The sequence below is a fragment of the Anopheles stephensi genome, chromosome 3 (assembly GCF_013141755.1).
Source record: "Anopheles stephensi strain Indian chromosome 3, UCI_ANSTEP_V1.0, whole genome shotgun sequence".
NCBI lineage: Eukaryota > Metazoa > Arthropoda > Insecta > Diptera > Culicidae > Anopheles > Anopheles stephensi.
The window spans coordinates 6,540,745-6,558,656 of NC_050203.1; the positions used below are offsets into that span (position 1 = coordinate 6,540,745).

General features: G+C 47.2%; 3 protein-coding genes and 1 non-coding gene across 6 annotated transcripts; 2 read left to right on the forward strand and 2 right to left on the reverse strand.

The window, feature by feature from the left end:
• Positions 1 to 396: 396 nt before the first annotated feature.
• Positions 397 to 469, forward strand: Trnaa-agc. Its single transcript has one exon. It is a non-coding gene; the product is annotated as a tRNA-Ala (tRNA).
• An 11,502-nt stretch (positions 470 to 11,971) lies between these two features.
• On the forward strand, positions 11,972 to 13,986 carry LOC118510355 (protein downstream neighbor of son homolog). The gene is made up of 2 exons (XM_036052056.1): positions 11,972 to 12,304; positions 12,364 to 13,986. Exons 1-2 carry the CDS (start codon positions 12,072 to 12,074, stop codon positions 13,910 to 13,912), a joined length of 1,782 nt encoding a protein of 593 aa, XP_035907949.1. The 5' UTR covers positions 11,972 to 12,071; the 3' UTR covers positions 13,913 to 13,986.
• On the reverse strand, positions 13,969 to 14,618 carry LOC118510394 (DNA-directed RNA polymerases I, II, and III subunit RPABC2). The gene is made up of 2 exons (XM_036052150.1): positions 14,481 to 14,618; positions 13,969 to 14,412 (listed from the first exon to the last, which is right to left on the reverse strand). Exons 1-2 carry the CDS (start codon positions 14,507 to 14,509, stop codon positions 14,046 to 14,048), a joined length of 396 nt encoding a protein of 131 aa, XP_035908043.1. The 5' UTR covers positions 14,510 to 14,618; the 3' UTR covers positions 13,969 to 14,045.
• Positions 14,619 to 14,770: 152 nt separating this feature from the next.
• LOC118510348 (lebercilin-like protein) lies at positions 14,771 to 17,868 on the reverse strand. 3 transcript variants are annotated; one of them, XM_036052042.1, is made up of 6 exons: positions 17,632 to 17,868; positions 16,739 to 16,937; positions 16,414 to 16,670; positions 16,125 to 16,344; positions 15,898 to 16,062; positions 14,771 to 15,823 (listed from the first exon to the last, which is right to left on the reverse strand). In XM_036052042.1, exons 1-6 carry the CDS (start codon positions 17,652 to 17,654, stop codon positions 14,912 to 14,914), a joined length of 1,776 nt encoding a protein of 591 aa, XP_035907935.1. In that variant the 5' UTR covers positions 17,655 to 17,868; the 3' UTR covers positions 14,771 to 14,911. The 3 variants fall into 3 exon arrangements, with proteins under 3 accessions (XP_035907935.1, XP_035907936.1, XP_035907934.1); XM_036052043.1 differs by having other exon boundaries at positions 17,461 to 17,867; XM_036052041.1 differs by lacking the exon at positions 17,632 to 17,868 and adding an exon at positions 17,002 to 17,392.
• Between the last annotated feature and the right edge of the window lie 44 nt (positions 17,869 to 17,912).

Below are 17,912 nucleotides of genomic sequence, written 5' to 3' on the forward strand. Positions count from 1 at the left end.
CTTGCTAGGACTGCCAGCTGGTGCGTACTTTATCTTGTACAAATTAATACCTTGTTTGATAAGAAAAATATCATTCAAAGACATCGCGCAACATCCCTTCTCTACTGCTCGGACTGCTGCCCGATCAAGGTGGGTCTAAAAATACGCGTTTTAATGTCAACCGACTCGCAACCAACTCCCCACCTACTGTGAGCTGACCAAGCAGGGGCCAAGCTGCCTCTTAAAAATAGATATCACGTTCACGCCAGAGCCGTCGGGCTTTGGTGGTGCGTGCGACATTTATCGGCCCCGATCGTGGTTGACTTTCACCGCGGGGAGACCGTGCCGCAGTTGTTGGCGACCAGGGTGAATTGTTTCGCGACTTGAAGTCTTAGCATGCAGTATTCCCATAACCAAGGGGATGTAGCTCAGATGGTAGAGCGCTCGCTTAGCATGTGAGAGGTACCGGGATCGATACCCGGCATCTCCAAAACAACTTATCTCTTTTTTCCTCATTCTCACTAAGTATTACGAATCGATGTGTCTCTACTTCAAACGTACCGAAAGAAGCAGGCGGCAGCAAACCCAATATTTTCCTATCATTATCATAACCGTCAGTCACCCCATCGCCAACTTGAGCAGATAAACATCCAAACCAAAGAAAACTCATCCACCAACATCATCTTTCTCGTTAACCTCCACATCCACGCTACATCTCAGCCAAAAGATCATTTTCTTCGGTGCAAGAAAAATAGACAGTGACACTAACAAACTTTCGCAGAAGGACACACCATCCCAACAAGGGGGACTTCACTCGCAAACCCAACGTCTGTCGGTGATGGGAAGCGATAAAAAACGACGACGTCTGGAAGGCGACGATGAGTCCTTGTTGCGGTTTTGATGCGTTCTTTGAGCCGGTGTCTCTGCTTAGTAGCGATTTTCTTTTGGTTGCTTTTTTCTGCACGAGGGCGTGAGAAGCCCGGGCGGGGTAACATCAATTTACGCCACAAACGATTTATCTCCCACCGGGATATGGGAACGACCACCAGACAAAGCAACAAAAAAAAACAGGAAAATCATGATACATCTCTCCCGCCCCGACGGTAAGAATCTGGTCTTGATCTCGCGCGCGCACATCCGATGTCCGTTCGGCCCAAACACCACGTATCAACCACGTCATCTTCAGCGTAATCCTTGGGATATCTGCAAACCCAACCCCACCTCGGTGTGCATCTTGTGCGAGCTTTGATTTATTTTCTATTGACCACCGGACCGCCATTACTGTCATAAAAATACAATTTTCCGTCCTGGCTACCACAAGACCGTCGTCGGACGGGCGATGACGTGTCAATGACTTTGGCAAGACAACGCCTTCGCGTGCCCAACGCCGGCGAGAAGATCAAAAGTGAGCGGTCGCCCGGCGTGAGACTATCTTGGGGGAAAACATAAAAATCATCCTCCCGGAGAGAGAATTGATCTACGGCCGGGACGATGGTGTCAGATGTGTCATCCTTCTTTATTGACACCATATATAATCGGTCATGTTCGGTTCAGTTGGCAAAACGATTTCACGGCACAACACGAGCTGCAGAACCGGCAAGCTGGCTGACAAGCAGTGGATCAGTGGAGCTCTGTAATCCGCTGGGGAGTATTTGCACGGTTCATTAAACTTTGTGTCATGTAAAGTGTCGCTTCCGAACGAGCGATGGACGTACGGATGTTTTGATGTGGTGATGTGAAGGAATGAGAGATACTCCCTCAGAGTATCTTAATTGTCGTCCTAATTTCAATTGGTACTCAATTACAGAAAGAAGTGCTCATTCCATTTAACCATATCAATTGCTCGCGATGGAAAAACTCTTTCCACCTCGCGAAAAACTCATCCCTCCCCAAAAAAGGGTTCCCACTCATCCCTTGCCACAAAAATCCGCCAGCATAAAACATTTCACGCACAACTGACGCCCGTGCACAAACACAAACAAACGGGCATCCCATCGGGAAAGGCACAAAATTCATCGACTGCTTGCCAAACTTCACATGTGCGAGTTGGGGCAGCTCCCAACAGCCCCTACAACTGCTTTGATGGATCAGCTTTCAACACGCTGGATGGATGGATAGATCGAACCACGATTCCACGATGGCCCGTGACGGTAACATAAACCAAATCATTTACGCACCGCTTAGAACCATAAGCCAAACGTGCCCCATCCAAACCTCTTCTCCCCCTCAAAAGGGTTTTCCGCAGTTACAATAGCTGAACAGCAGGATTGGCTGGGAAAATGGATGAAAATTCGCAACCATCACACACATTTCACACATCACCGGGCTGTGCGCTGTGGCGTCGAATCTCGTGTCGTTTTTGCGGCCGTAAAAGACTCCCGGGAGGCTTTTCCCCCCGTTAGCAAACCCCTATCACAGAGCTTCAAATAAAAACATATACATTTTCCACATCATAATTCAAATCAATCTTGCAGCGGTGGTGATGTTCGCGAAATATGGCGTAAATATTGGCTAGATATCATCAGCCGGCCCAGCAATCACTCACCAACTAACTCTGATAGGTAAACGGGGTGGAGGAGGTCTGCGAGTGTTTGTATGACGTGTGTGTGTGTTGCTATTAGCAATTCATTCGATGCAAAATGCTAAAGAAACAACATTAGAATTCGGTGAAGGCTCCTTTCCCAATCCCCGATTTCGATCGGCAAATCAACGCGCCGAAGCCTGCCCGCCCGTATCGGGCAGATAATCAAAAACGGATGCCTCCGGTTGTAATAATTATTTCGACTTGATGAAGCGTAAAATTGGGCAACAAACACGCCAAAAGCGCGTCGGTTGGTCTGAGAATTTGAATTAAAAAAAAAATATCCCCAAAGCGGGAGCAAAAATCTTAACGTTGGTTCGGAACAGTTTTTCCCGCCGGCAGAACGACACGTGATCGAACGGGTCGAATGTTTTCATTCTTCTTCGAACGTGTTGAGATGGCGTGTGTGCTACGTACTGTTTGCCAAAAGATTGTTATTAATGAAAATATTGGAAGGAGATTGGTGGAAAATTCAGTTGGAAATTTTCCATCGATTCTCGTGAATAATTTTGGCTAAAGAAATTATTAAGAATGCGTGTCGTTTTACCCCCTCCTTTACAGCTGAAGATAGTGGATCAAAGACTCTCGGTGGGAAAATTTGGAAAATCTTGGACAAGCTTAAATGACGTTCCTTATTGAAAATGTAAAGTCAAAAAGCATTCTACAAAAATATTGCCTCAGGGTCCCTTGTGGCCTTACAACCTCTTAGTCAAGTCTGTTTTTAAAATAATGATTTGAATATTACAGCTCTTTCTGGGCTCTCGCGATCTGATTTTTTTCGGGTAAGATCCTACGATAGCGGTTGCCCCAAATATAATCTAAGGGTCGCTACTGAGTTCAGCTGGAAGTCTCTTGGATCGAAGGAAGGATCGCTTATTTTGAGTGAATGTAACAAGGCCAGATTCAGCCAGTTGTATGTCCATCTTACCCAGATAATTCTCCTATTTTTGGACGAATTTTCTGACACCTGGATCAACATTCTAGAGTTTGAAGTCTTTATGATAAGGCCACCATGCGATAGAGCCTCGAGTTTTCTCATCAATCGGTGCTGGAGTATGCCTCTATTGTATGGTGGCCATCTGCTGCTCGGCCCCTAGCCCGTCTGGAATCCGTCCAGCGCAAATTCACCCGGTTCGCATCTCGCGCTTCAGGAGGGTCCAAGTGGACTACGGCGCTCGCTGTGCACTTTTGGGTATCGAGTCGCTGAACCAGCGTAACTGCAACACCCAGAGACTATTTGTTGCGGGAATTTTGGACTATCGGATCGACTCTCCAACACTACTCTCTGGACTCAACTTATATGTCCCAACCAGGCTGCTTCGCCCAAGGACGCTGCTTGACGTAGAGGATCGCCGAACCCGTTTTGGTACCTTTGATCCCTTTCTCCGGATGTGCCGTGAATATAATTGTAGCAGTAATCGTCACCAACCGGACATGTCACGCGCTGCGCTTTTAAATTGTATTCGATCCGTCCGTCCTTGTAACTGTTAAGTGTCTTAGCAATTAGGCTTCAAGAGGGCCCTGCGTGACTCGTTGAATTATAATGACAATAAATAATAAATAAAATTGTCTCCTTTTTCTCCAGAGTTAAGAGGATGCTTTAAAGCTCAATGCGACATTAATCAGTCGTCAAGATGAGCCTTCAATTGTGGTTCTTTTGGACTATTTTGGTCACAGCAATTTAGAGCGATTTTAGGCTGCTAGAACCAGTGGCGAGATTAACAGTGCGTGGACTAAGAAGCACTCTGTCAGCAGATTTGATGAAGCAGAGACCTCCATATTTAATTTCCCTTACAGTAACCAAGGAAATACATCCACAACACAAGGCCAGTGAATGAAAAATCTTGATTTTAATATTTCACGCCATAGAAAACGTAAATTTCCGGGAATGTCTCCGGCCATTCCATCACTATCGATCGATGTTTAGCACTCATTTGCATAATGAAGCTTAAGACAGAACGCCACACCACAGTCGGTCCTTGACAACGCATTAATTACTGACAAATCGCTTTCGGCAAGATAAATAAACCCGATTGGCCGATAAAATCGGTCCTAAAGCTGCGCTATTAATATACACACACACACACACACACACACATTTCAATTATTTAGAGCATGCGATTGTCTGACCGTGATAAGATCGGTAATATGCCGGAACTGCAGTAGAATGTATCGCTATCGATACCTTACCCCTCAAGAAAATTGGCCATCCCGGTCGCCATTAGCCAGAGAACCGATACGCATTACACGCAGGAGCATAGACAGGGCAAAAAAAAAGGGCAACGACAAATAAAAACAATTCTGCAGAGCGATTGCGATCCACTTCAAAGCCGCCCAGGAGGAAAGATTTATCTCCTCCAGCAACAACAACAACAACGACCACTCTGCTCTGTCAGTAAATTTATGTCCTTGGCGATCGTAACGCAATGGCGCAACGGTTGGGAAGTGGATGAGATTTATTTTTTGCGGGAACCTCGCGAACTTTTCTACCAACCACGGGATGAGCTGCAAACTAACAAAACACACCACACGTTGGGAAAAAGAGCGAAGAATGATATGGGGCCATCTGAAGAACTTGGTGCCCTCGGGACAAAGAAACAAGCTCTGGGCGCTGGTAGAGTTTATTTAGCAACATTCGCGTCCAAAAGCGAGATTAAAACCTCCACTGGCCACCCAGTTTTCCTACTGTCGGATTGTTTTTGTGCGTTGTTTTCCGTGGCATTGGTACTCGGCATCCTTCCCGAGCTGGAATGTTTATTTTTTCCCCAAACCCAGCACCAAATAGTAGAGTGTGGATTTTCCAAACCCGCAACAAAAGACTAGATAAACTCTTCTTCGAGGCGTCCTAAATCCTCATGTGCCGGGAAGATGTTGCAGGGCGGAACGGGTAAAATTTATACACCCAACTACAAACATAAAGCTACTTTTTCGCTCCCCCGGAATGAGTAAAAAATAAACCCTCCTCTCCGTTGGCCAAACCAAAACCACATCCCATATGATGATCCCACAAAAAAAAAACGGGAGGACATCCTTTGCACGTATATCCTTCGGGTTCGCGACAGGACACACCACCCAGCGAGCGACCACTCATAAACAAACAAAGAATTTTTATGCTGTCTTCAAAGTACTCCAACTCGAAGCCCAACTTTTTTTTCCGTGTGTGTTTGTATCCGTAAAGACGAAAATCTTTCCACCCAGCAGGGGACGGCACTGGTCATCGGGACGGGTGCCGCGCCGGGCACAAAACATCGCCCAGGACCCAAGGGTTTTATGTTATTTTTCTCGCTCATCCGAAACTGCTACCGAGAAAGGAAAAAAGGCCACCAAAAAGGCTACTCTACTAGGAGTACTCCTTGCTGGAGGATACTCCATCGGAAGGGCAAAGGACGAAGAAGAAAAACTAACATAAAATAAACGCAAACATTCCCAGCACGGCACGGAGAAGGTCGGTTGCCGATTGGTGGTTACGCCTGACCAGATCCGGTTGACCGGTTCGGTCCGATTTCCGATGACCGTTCCGATGCAGCCAGTGCGGGAGGATTCCCTAATGGGATGGAAATAAAAACTAGGAAATAATAAAATTCCCAGGACTCCCGCTCCCGTTTGGAGGAGTCCCCCTTATTGGAGGAATCCTTTCCAAGTCCAATCAAGCGCAACCATAAGGACGAGAGCCGAACCTCGGAGACCTCGTGTGAGCGACAAGCAGCAGCTATCTCATAACCCCGAAGGAAGTAGTAACCTTGCCGAGAGCTCTCACCGAGCGACCGTGGTCAACGGAGCATTGGAAGGAATGGCGGAGCGAGGCCAAAAAACAAAAAAACTTCAAACCTACCGTTTTTGCCCACCAGCCAAACCCAATTCGGGTCCAGTTGGCCAGTTGAGTTTGTGCCAGGGCTCTTTGGACCACACCCCATTTTTTTGTTGTTGCTGTTGCTCGCCGGCCGACAGCTGAAGGTGAACAAAAAAGGTTCGAATCCCACGACGGTCCGAAGATGGGCAGCGCAGTTTGCCCGGCTATCTCGTTCACTCTCGCCCCCACAATGGTCCTTGCGCAACATCCTTGCCGACACACACGAGTGACCGAACCGTGGCCATAAATTGCGTTCCCGTTCCCCTGCTCGGCCATTTTCATCACGCACATTATTTCCAACTATCACCGTCGAGTGCAGGAAGATGATAGTTAGGGCTTTGGAGATGTGAAGAAGGGCAAGTGGCAATATCTTGTTCGCCACAGTAGGGGTGGTGGTTTGGAATGACACATCTTCGGTTTAATCTTCGCAAAAAGGTAATCAACTACAGTGCAGCGTTCTTCCGAGCGGTTGGCAGATAAATTGCTCGAGCCACCCGCAATGCCGAGACGAAAACAACAAAACTATCCCGAAATAACAACTAAACCCCGTTTGTTTATTGCAACTGTTTTTGTTTTCCACTGAAGAAAAAAGTTAAATATGGCTGCTGCTGCTGCTGCAGTAGCAGGGATGGAATTGTGCAAATTGTGCGCATACATCTTGCGTCACCGTGTCTGCGGTTGTGAAAGGACATTGGACAATTGCGTCCGCCAAGATGGCACGGAAAAACAAACAGAGTTTTAAATTATTTTCACTACCTCCACACTAGCCGAAAAGAATAGCAATTACGATCGTATACTAATAAGTTGGATAAATAAACACTGTGCTAGTAATTCGACTGGGATATTTAAACTGACAGGATACGGTTGACATATGGTTGCCATGGAGATTGCATTTTGGAGTTAGAACATCATTTTGGAGAAGAGCATTGATAATTGAATTCAAATCACATTGAATAATGCAATCAAAAATATTGTATTATTTTGATGATACATCCAACTAGTCATACCTATCTTCTTGGTTAATTGAATATTTGATGAATATTGAATATAAATTTGAATATATTTAAAAAGGCATAAAGCAAATGTATATGGCATACTGTTTTAAACATGGAGACAATTAAATCAGAAAGTAGTGTAATACACTGTATGTTCTTATTTTTGCATTACAAATCCTTGGACTTTGATGATATTATGATGATATGACTACCTTTGACTGTTGACGAGCTTGACCTTACTAGAAGTAGCGTAGTCCATAGCTGAAAATGAAAAATCCCGTGTGTCGAAAAATTGATCCGCTGTCCGGTCGAGATTTGAGCCCAAACCGATCGAACAGTCTTTTTCATTGAGGGACGCGTTACCAACACTGCTATTCACCAGATCGCAAGTGTTACGTTGAACTTCTAATAAAGGCTACCAATAAACGTTCTACGTGAGCAACAAAATTAATGTCTTTCAAAGTAAGAACAGGTGCAAATTGTAATACATTTCACCAAAATAAAAACATAAACAATATTTAAGTAAAATTAACACCCTAACACCGGGTCGTTTCCTTCCTTTTCTGCCCTTGATTGACCAACACCCACTAATCATAAAGTTTAAGAAAACGTTACGATTGCGAACCACGGTCGACCGAATGTCCCCGGTAATCACTGGTTCATCGAACGTAAATCAACCTGCCACACACACACACACACTTCCTGTTCCTCCTGGCAGGATAATTGGCTAATTCCTCAGCCACCGTGCTTCCACCGTTACCAGCTGAAAACTTGGAACAAAAACACACTGCTACACAGCCGCTTTAGAGCCGCTATGGTGTGGTCGATTTACGATCGAGAAACTATTTATTATTCATCTATTAGTGGGTTAACTTTCACAGGACACTTCACAGGCCACTTCCACACAGCCCAATCGGATGTGTGTTTATTTTGCTTCACACACCTTGCTTCAGCCCAATGGCGGATACCGGGGACGCGAAAGTTGCTTCCTGCCCAAAGTTTTCGGGCTCGGAAGAAAGTGGGAGAATATAAATAAATTATGTAAATTTAATTACTCTATTTCGTTGCCCTTTTTTGCGGGTTCAGCCGCCGGGAATGCTACGGCCCCGTTAGGTGTAAATGGCTTTCTTCGGTTCGGAACCGGTAGGGATTGAGCTATCGATGAGGACCTACTTGGTTCCTGTGTTGTGTTGTTTTTTTTTGCCGGAGTACAGAGATATCCTTACGAGCCAAGCAAAGTAGAGCTGTTATCCACCTTCCTTCTGTTTGTAAAGAAATTGTGAACCTTTTTTAAAAATATTAATAATCAACATCTAGCGGGTAAAGCATTATTACTTTTACTGAGGTAATATCCCCCCCTAGCCGGATATTTGATTAGAAGAGCCTTCCTACGAAATCCGGTCATCGAACCACTAATTCCTTCCTAATTCTAGGGCCTCTCCCCCAGTGGCGTTCTCATTGCGACGAATCCGTGCTCATCGGACGTTTCACCTTCTGCGGCGGACGTTTATAATCATAGACCACCAAACGCGATCGCCGCCGCTTATACCGGTCAAGGTATATATAAAACAACGAAAACATTGCCACCATTAATCCTAATGCTCGGTACTCGCTCACGGTGCGGTGGTACGTTTTTTTCCTGCCACGGTAACCGGATAGGTAACCCATAACCCATCATTAACCTCGAAACAAACCAACGTGTAAAGGGGTAAGCTCTGGGTCGGGTGCTAGTGGCCATTTCCCGCAGTCCCGCAATGCCGCGGAAAGTGTGTAGAAAGTCACTCCACTTCCTGCGCTAATGATAGCGAACCTTTGAAGGCAGGGGACTAGCTCCAAAACTCTCTCGTCCAAAACCAAGTCACTAATTTCGGACTCATCCATCTCGGGCGTCACTCGGGCACCGGGGACACGCACCGCCAAAAGGCCTCCAAAAAACAAAAAATCGGCAACACTTACAACAGGGTGCTCCAAGGTTTCGGGTCTGTTTTTTTCTGCTCTTAAACGTGATGATTAGATTTAATTGGATAACAGATAGTGTTGGGGGGAAGGGCGAGTACACACTGCTGAGATACTTTCGGTATTTTCTTATAAATAATTTATCACAATTTTCAACAAAAGGTGTTAACCGATGCAGTGAATGAATTAAGCGGAATTTTCTTTTGGGGTTTTTATTTTCGGGGAGAAGCTCGCCCAAGCCTTAACTTCATTATGACAAGTGAAAAACAGCGGTGCAAGTGAGTTGCAACTTTCCTCCCGCTGGAGTCTTGATCGAGCCCAAGTAATACCTGGGCCCCGTCTAGACACAGTTTTAAAAAAGATTGATAAACGCATGGTTGGAAGGTGATTTTGATGGATCGTGCCCAACCACACCGACAGGGGCTGTGTCTAAACAACGTCCAAACGTAAGCAAAGAAAGAATAAATAGTGGGCACCACACTTCGCCCTGTGCGGTATTTTGCTGACGGGTGACGCTGGCTGACAGGCATGTTTAGTGTCCCGGTGCGTGTCGGGTCATGTGTCGCATGTCGCATTTACGGTCGATTTGCAAATTGAGTGAAACATTTCGCACTTTGGCGTGTTGTGGTTTGGGGTGGCGATGGGCAAAAACATGGATTATTTAAATCGGTAGCTATCGGAGGGCTTCAGTTGAAGTTTGGAGCGAAGCCTTTGATAGTTTAACTGTGAAAAGAAATGCTGTGGACAAGATCTCATAGAAAAACCATTTCCTTCGAGCTACTAGAACCCTCAAAGCTTTCTTGTACCGATGGTAGATAGATTTATCTTACGATTGTCATCTGTCCGTCCGATACAAAGTGGCAACAGCAGTACCCGACCCGACTGTCACTCGCACCATTATCGAGGGCGTTAAAGTGACACAGATTGAAACATATTTTTTGTCCCCTCCAGCTCCGGTCAACCAAGATGCTCAACCAACAAAAAAGCCAGCCCAAGACATCTCAACCCGAACAAACCGTGCTAAATCCGGAAGATGTTACAAAGGAACCACCGTTGGAACCGTCGGTAGAGAGAGTACCCACTGCGACAACACGGCAACAAGAAGTCAGACAGCCAAAATCAGCAGACAAATAAATAAAATTTTAAAGCTTTTTTTGGCTTCCTTTCAATGTGTCCCTCCTCGCTGTGTCCCCCATCCAACTCCCAGCATTCGTTCCGCTTTCACGCGACTCTGACCCTCCGAAGCGGTTGCCTTGTCGCAGGACATGTCGGCGGTACAAAAGCAACAAACTGTCCTTTTCAACGCGCGAAAAAAAACACCAACCAGGCAGGACCTGTCGCGGCCTTAAGACGTCACCCGCGCGCAGACGTCATCACGTTGGAAGCTAAAGGGAAACAACAACAAAAAAGGCAACCCGGAACGAATGCGGAAAAGCGGGAAAAACTTCCATTTCCTAAGCGTATTCAAATTTTATGCAGATCCAATACGATTTAGAAACATACTTTAAGTATTTTCTATCTTTAGAGTCGCACCACTCGCTTCCACCTCGTGGGCCACGGTCCGCGGCTGGATGCACACTACCCGGCAGGTTCTCACGTTCACGATGCCCTCACCTGCGATGATGAACTTTGGCGGGTGGTTGGTGAAGTAAAAATCAACCACTTCACAGTTTTGCTGCTGATAGGGACAGACTTGGAAAAAATGGGGGGGAGGCCCTCCACACAAAATAAACTCCCAAATGAAGACATTGATGTACATCCAGTAAGGTTTTCCTTCTTTTTTTCGGTGTGTGTGTGTGTGTATTTTCAAGTGAGCATTACTGCAGTACTTTAGCCGTTCGTTCGCTTGGTAGAGGAATTGTACCCTTCTATCCGGTCCTTGCGAGGATAAGCGCTTTTGGAAGGGAAAAAAATTGAGGGTGTTGGAATTTCTTAAGGTGTTGGATGTTACTCGGCGGAGAAATGCAAAAATACAGGCCCTAATACCTTAATAGCTTTATCTTTCGCACCAAAGAAATCCTCGCTTGTCCAGAGGTGGTGGTGGTGAACTATCCGGTAGTGATGGCTTTTCTGTAAATCGAGTAAAGGATGTAGTAAAGCCATATCAGTGCGATGCAGATTCGACCATCTGGGGCAACTAATTCCCTTGGAAGTGAGGTAATTCCTGATTTGACCACTTCAGACTAGAAGAGGGATTTTTCGCTCAGAATGTGATGAAGTGTACCGGCAGTACAGCAAAAACGACGCTCGATAGTAACAAAATGTGAGCGGTATCAAATATCATCTCTGAATAGCCCTGCATTCAGTGGCAAAATATATACAGCTACAGGTTTATATTGCGCCAAAAATGAACATTCAATATATTTTCTTCACTCTTTTGGTTGAAATTTCGAATTTACATCATTTTACGCACGTTTCATTGAGAAGAAATTAATTTTTAACTATTCCACTTAAAGAAAGTCACTCCCAATCTTCAACCACGGATAAAACGTTTACCAACGGCACAACGATTCAAATTCAAATGTCTTTCAACGCAAGCGTCATCTGTTGGAAACGCACACAAACCACGATTTTCCGTTTGTTTTCTTCCTTTCGCAGAAAAAAGTGACAGCTGACGCTGCTGATGTAAACAAACGCGTCCGCATCATCTGCTGCTGCTGGCGCTTATTTGCCCACAGAAAACGAACAGTCCACGTAATTATCGCGAAAAATGAATTCCAACACGGAAGGTATACTGTCGAACCCATCACAATGGAAGCGTCCGGAAGATATTTTAAAAATGCAACGGCTCAAACGCAAACAGCGAGCGCTGCAGGATCGGATGAACAATCATTCGAAGGCGTCGGGCACGCAATCGATACAAACTGGCAGCAGCGGTAACAGTGAGGATCCGATTGTGAATCGGTTCGAGGCTAATACGAAACGGAAGAATCCTTTCTCAAGGTAAGGGAAGCTATAGTTTGTTTTAGTTTTCCTATTGTAATGAGATATTTTCGGCGCAGAAACGTAGATCCAGCTCCCAAACGACAGAAGGAAGCTCACTCGAGTGAGCTGGACGCAGGAGAAGATACAGTGTTCAGTCTACTCAGCAAACCACAAACTGTAGTCGTACCAAACCTGGAAGCGCCACAAACGAAAGCTGCCATTGATCCTAGGTTCCTGCAGGATCAGCATTGTCCCGTCGCGCAATCGCTTCCGCCGGAACTAGAAGAAGAACCTCCCAAAATGAGCAAGCTCGCCCCGATCCACTGGAGCATCAAGAGCAAACTGCGCATCATCTGTCGAACGCCGATCCCCGGTACGAATCTGAAAACGAACCAAGAAGCGAGTGGCCTAACCTCATTCGTACGCTGCATCGATTCGAAGGAATCGTCCACCGGACTGGACATTTCGCCCGGTGCCCGCTTCTATCAGGCCACTCTCTACTGGCAGCATCCGTATCTTCCGTGGTTCACCCTTTTCCCACGAAATTCCCGCAACAACCACACGCAAACCCCACTGGATGAGTCCGTCCGGGCCGTGCTGGCCAAAGAGTGGATCATTAGCTTTCGGAATCTGTTTCAGCTGGTCCGTGCCCGGCACTGTCCGTACTTTTACCTGTGTGCGAACTCATTCACCGTACTGTTCCGAGCGGCCGGTATTGGTGGACGAGTCGAAACACACGCCCTACTCACACCAACCACACGGGGAATGCGGGCCGCCCTTAAACAGGAGGAGATTGAATTCACAATGCCAATGAAGAAAGCAGCTCAAACGGCAGGAGACAATCTAAACCGCTCGTCGGAATCCGGTATCGGAAATAGCAGCTTTTCCAACTCGTCCGAAGAACAGTCCCAGACGACAACGAATGAGGAGACGGCTGATCGGTCGCTGGAAGCGGACGCCGACGAGGACGATGACGACATGGATGGTGAGCAGTGGTTGGAGAGTCTCGGGGTGGATGCAGCGGAAATCCGCAAGATCAGTGACAACCACAGCAAGAAGCAGCAGCAGCGAGAATGTGGTGCCGATTACAGCGATCAATCGCTTGTCCTCATCGAAGGCCCCGAGTGTCAGGCGTTCTTCAACTTTCTCCTAAACGCAAAAAGCACCATCGCCAAGGTCGGACGACTAGCTGGCATTCCGCCGACCCTGCTTGCACCGGTGTCCTTCGCCGGAGCGACACTTCGCACCCTGCAGACTCGTTCCACCAAGATCCAAATGGATGGAGAGGAATACCACAGCACAGAGCTGCAAGGAGTCATCCTGCCCCACATCCTACCGTACGTCACGGATCTCCTGTGTGAAAGTAAGGACAAATTCAGCGTTACGCTAGCGACCGTCCCTAGCACGACCGCACTGTGCGATGCGTCCCAGAGGCTCATAAGCGATTCGGACAAAGAGAACGATGCGTCCGCGCTGGCTGGACCGGTATTTGGCAAGGAGAACCTTTCCGACTGCGGACTCAACAAGCGCATCGTCGAAAACATGTGCCGCGCGACGAAGGATTCCGTGTTCGACACGGAGCGACTGCTGTACAGCCAGGAGGCCGGTGGGTTTAGCTGGAGCTAGCGTAGCGATCTGTTTTCATGCAACCGGATGAGGCTGAATAAAGTCGTGCGCTGCACTTTACGCTCTTCAACACACTCCACTCGTGTATTTCTTCACTTTTTACAATTACAATACCTTTACAAAAACTATCCGCCTAATGGTCAATTATAATTAGCTCATCAATACTCCAATCTTCGTACGAGGAATCGGGCAGGTAGCGCCGTATGATGATGGGAATTTTGCGCTGTTTCAGCTCTTTCATCGCTATCTGCAGTGGATCCGTTTCACCTTCCAGCTCGACCATGATCGGGGCGCACATGGCAATCTGAAGGGCGCGTGTACCGAGCACTCGCGCCCGTTCGTACTTGGTCATGTATTTGGTCGTGATGCGCTTGTTCTTCGGTACGCCACCACCGGCCTGGCCCGGGTTGATGATCTCGATGTTGTCTCCATCCTCCTCCTGGTTCAGCTCGTCGATGTTGTCATCCTCCTCGACATCATCGAAGTCATCCCCACCGACACTGGGAAGTGGAACGAGGGGGTTTGGTTAGGATAACACTGGACAGCGGTAGCTGAGCGCAATACTTACTCGTCGTGATCATAATCGCCATCATCCATGGTGAAATAGTATGCGAAATTCCACTAAATTCCCACCAAAATCACAACACGCGCTGCTCTGCCGATGCGTTGTTTACGATTCGTTTGACGTTTCCCGTGCACGCTAACGCAACTGTCAGTCAGGGTGGTATAATGCTGGTATAAAATGCTGTGCTGTCAGTGCTCTAGTTCAAATCTGCAATAAAAACCGTTACGAGCTACAAGACACGATTTTCAATTTAATTTCTTTTTATCATATTCATCAAGCTCTCAGCAATCGCATTTCCATTCAAAGATACGCTTTTATTATAAAATAAATCTTTGTCACTGTCCCTGGCGGATACGGCCAATAAATAGGATACATCAATTTCAATCGTTCAAGCATTATTTCCGCATCCCACCCCGCCTGCACGAAAAGGACACTCATTTCTCGAAACTATCACCATCGATTGCCTTCAGCACTTCCAGCAAGTTTTGCTTCTTTTTAGGATCTATCGGCGCACGCTTCGTGTTGTCCAGCTTGGGTCGGTTCAGCTGTGGCGGCGGTGCACGAACCACCTCCTTCCCATTAAACTCGTCACAAAACGTATCGAGCAGTGCTTCCTTCTTCATGATGCTCTGATGCATTTCCTGCTTCATCGCCTCCAAATCTTTCACCGCCGACGAACGGCTCGCACTATCGATCGAGTCCGAATCGTTCGTCTCGGACGAGGTGACGATCCGTTTCTTCACGCTCCGCAGCTTCACACTGTCCTTGGCAGTTGAATAACCATTCGTGGTGGCCGAGGAGCTAACCTCGCGGAACTGTTCCTCGATTTCGCTGATGTGTGCCTTATGCTTGAATATTTCACTCAGATGATCAACGGTCTTTTCCGGCGATCGGTCCGTTTCGTAATCATCCTCGTACGATGTTTCCGTAGTCGCGCTGTAACGGTTGGAGGTTTGGCTTTTCGGTAGCTTCGCTGTACCGGAACCCATTTCCGTTTGCAAACGGAACAGTTCCGACGCGATTGCCTTATCAAATTCGGCCTCCTGCTCCAGCGCGTACTGGTTGAACTCGGTGCACATGCCCTCGTCGTACTGGTGCTCATCCGGCTTTCCATTGGTGCTGGCCTCATCCGAGTGGTTGTCCGCCTTTTGCTTCCTTGAGCTGTGTTTCTTTCTGGGTTTGGATGAATTCTGTGGAACGGGAGGTGTGTCCTCATGATGTGGTGATAGGGGTTGGAGCGTTCTTGGACTCGGAACGGGAGATTTGTTATCGCCTTCGCCTTCGTGGACGGGTTTGATTTTCGGACTCATGTCCAGATTCGTCACAGGCGAAGGTTCAGAAAAGTTCTGCAAGTAGGTAAAGCATCCGATGAGTTAGTGGCCTGTATACAGAGCGCTAAGGACGAGTCCGGAGCTCTTACCGGAAAAGGTGACTTGTGTGTGGTGCCGTTTGAAAATCGAACAATTTGTTGCTGTTGCTGCTGCTGCTGCTGCTGCTGCTGCTGGGCCGAAGATGGTTTCGGTGTCGTCTTCATCAGAAAGCTGCTGTTCTTCAGTAAGGTTGAAGGAGTGCGTTTCTCGTATATCTGTAAGACAGTTTCACAGATATATAAGTTAACAACGTACTAATAATCCCAATGCCCGTTACCTCAATAACAGAGTTCAAGCGATTGATCTCATGATGTGCCCGTTCGAGCTTCTGTGCCATCTCACGCTGCTTCAACACTTCCTGCTGTAGCTGTGCCTTGAAGTTTTTCGTCTCCAGCTGCAGTCTCCTAGCGAGTAATTTGGCATCGTTGTCTTTCTCCATCAGCCTGTTCTCTAAATACCGTACCCTGTCTGCCAGTCTTTCGCGTTCTTCCAAATGTCTGGCGGTAAAAGAGTGGCCAGATTATTGAGAGCCCTCCCAGGGACCACTTAGAGAGGGAGGCACATACTTATCTTTGTTGAGCTGCACCAGGTGCTTGTTCTGATCCGTAATCGTAAGTATGTGTGCATCCTTTGCCTTCAGCTTCCCATTCAGCTCCCTGTTTTGGTTCTGGAGGTTCCGATACTTGGTCTGCCAGGTTCGGATCTCTTCCGCGTGCGAATTGAGCAGCTTTGGAAGCTCGGCGTTCGAGTTGACGTACTTGGAGAGGGCCGAATCCTGCCGTTTCTGTACCGATTTCAGCAGACGATTATCCTTGGTCAGTTCCTACCGCAGATGGAAAGCAGGTTAGAGTGTTACCACAAAATCTGTACCCGAAGTCTCAGACTAGTTACCGCAATGACCATATTGGCCGCCTCCAGCTGGTTCTGCATCTGCTTCAGGCGCAACATTCGCGCCGACATTACCCGGTGCCGCACATCGCTGTTGGACGCAATCACGATGGCCGGTTGCCTAGCAGCCGCCTTGCGGCGATGAAGCGCGGAAAACTTGGAACTGTTCGAATATAGACTTTCCATACTCTGCATCGAATATCTGAAGCGGTGCAATGGAAATGGTTACTCAATCTTCTCAATGCATACTGTGATTGAAGATTAACTTCATGAATTCCACTAAAGCAAAGCACAGCAATGGACGCGATGAAGCGATGATACGCAAGCCATATATGGTATTGAGGAGTGAGGAGCGGCAGTACAACAAATCACGATAGCGGTGACACTGACGGCGCAACTGACCAAGGCAATGTTTACTTTGATAAATAAAAAGGTCCTTGCCAGTTGCCATCCAATCGCTAACATGTTGTGCCGTTTGGCGAAAGGCCGCCAGACGCGATCGAAAAGGAAATGTTTTTACGTTACTAAGGGAAAGTGATTGGGCGGGTGAGGAAATGGGTAGTACGGGGAGGAACATAAAGCAGCTCTCGCCCCACTCCGAACGGCAGCGGGACCTATTCACGTGTCACTGGTTGAATTGGGGAAAAGAAAATTGCAAGTGATTGTTGGGAAAATGATGATGAGATGGGTGAATTTTCCTACTCGTTTGGATATCTATCACTCACCAACTTTTCTTGGAACTTTATTGGAAATTGAGAGAGGAAAATGGGCGCGAGGAACACGATGCACAGCAGCAATTCCTCGCACTATCCCTTCGCTGTTACATGATGGGTCAAAGGACCTTATTTCCCTACCACAAACACACACGCACGCACACCGTTACGGAAAATACTCACGAGGAACGCAGTGCCGTCGACATTCTTGGTGATTACACGCGAAAATTTCACACACTTCACACTAAGCTCCAAAGAAAAGCCCGATAAAAACACACTCGTTGCGGCACGGGCAAAAACCTCCGGAGTGGGAGGGAAAAACAGGGGGAGGGAAACTACCACAGAGGAACAGGTGCCGCTTCGCACAAGGGAAACTTCGGCACAACGTGCACGTCTTTCACCACAGAAACGTAGCTTGAAAGTGAGAAGGCTGGTAGGAAAATTTCAGCTGTTTGCCAATGGCT

What these genes read in the sequence shown, in the direction of transcription:
- LOC118510355 (XM_036052056.1), top strand. Translation starts at nt 12,072, where the DNA reads ATGAATTCCAACACGGAAGGTATACTGTCGAACCCATCACAATGGAAG. An exon ending in CGGAAGAATCCTTTCTCAAG is followed by an intron (nt 12,305 to 12,363) that starts GTAAGGGAAGCT and finishes TTTTCGGCGCAG; the next exon opens with AAACGTAGATCCAGCTCCCA.
- LOC118510394 (XM_036052150.1), bottom strand. Translation starts at nt 14,509, where the DNA reads ATGGATGATGGCGATTATGATCACGACGA. An exon ending in GGCGATTATGATCACGACGA is followed by an intron (nt 14,413 to 14,480) that starts GTAAGTATTGCG and finishes TCCACTTCCCAG; the next exon opens with TGTCGGTGGGGATGACTTCG.
- LOC118510348 (XM_036052041.1), bottom strand. Translation starts at nt 17,312, where the DNA reads ATGTTCCTCCCCGTACTACCCATTTCCTCACCCGCCCAATCACTTTCC. An exon ending in CGGCCAATATGGTCATTGCG is followed by an intron (nt 16,671 to 16,738) that starts GTAACTAGTCTG and finishes CATCTGCGGTAG; the next exon opens with GAACTGACCAAGGATAATCG. An exon ending in CACACAAGTCACCTTTTCCG is followed by an intron (nt 15,824 to 15,897) that starts GTAAGAGCTCCG and finishes ACCTACTTGCAG; the next exon opens with AACTTTTCTGAACCTTCGCC.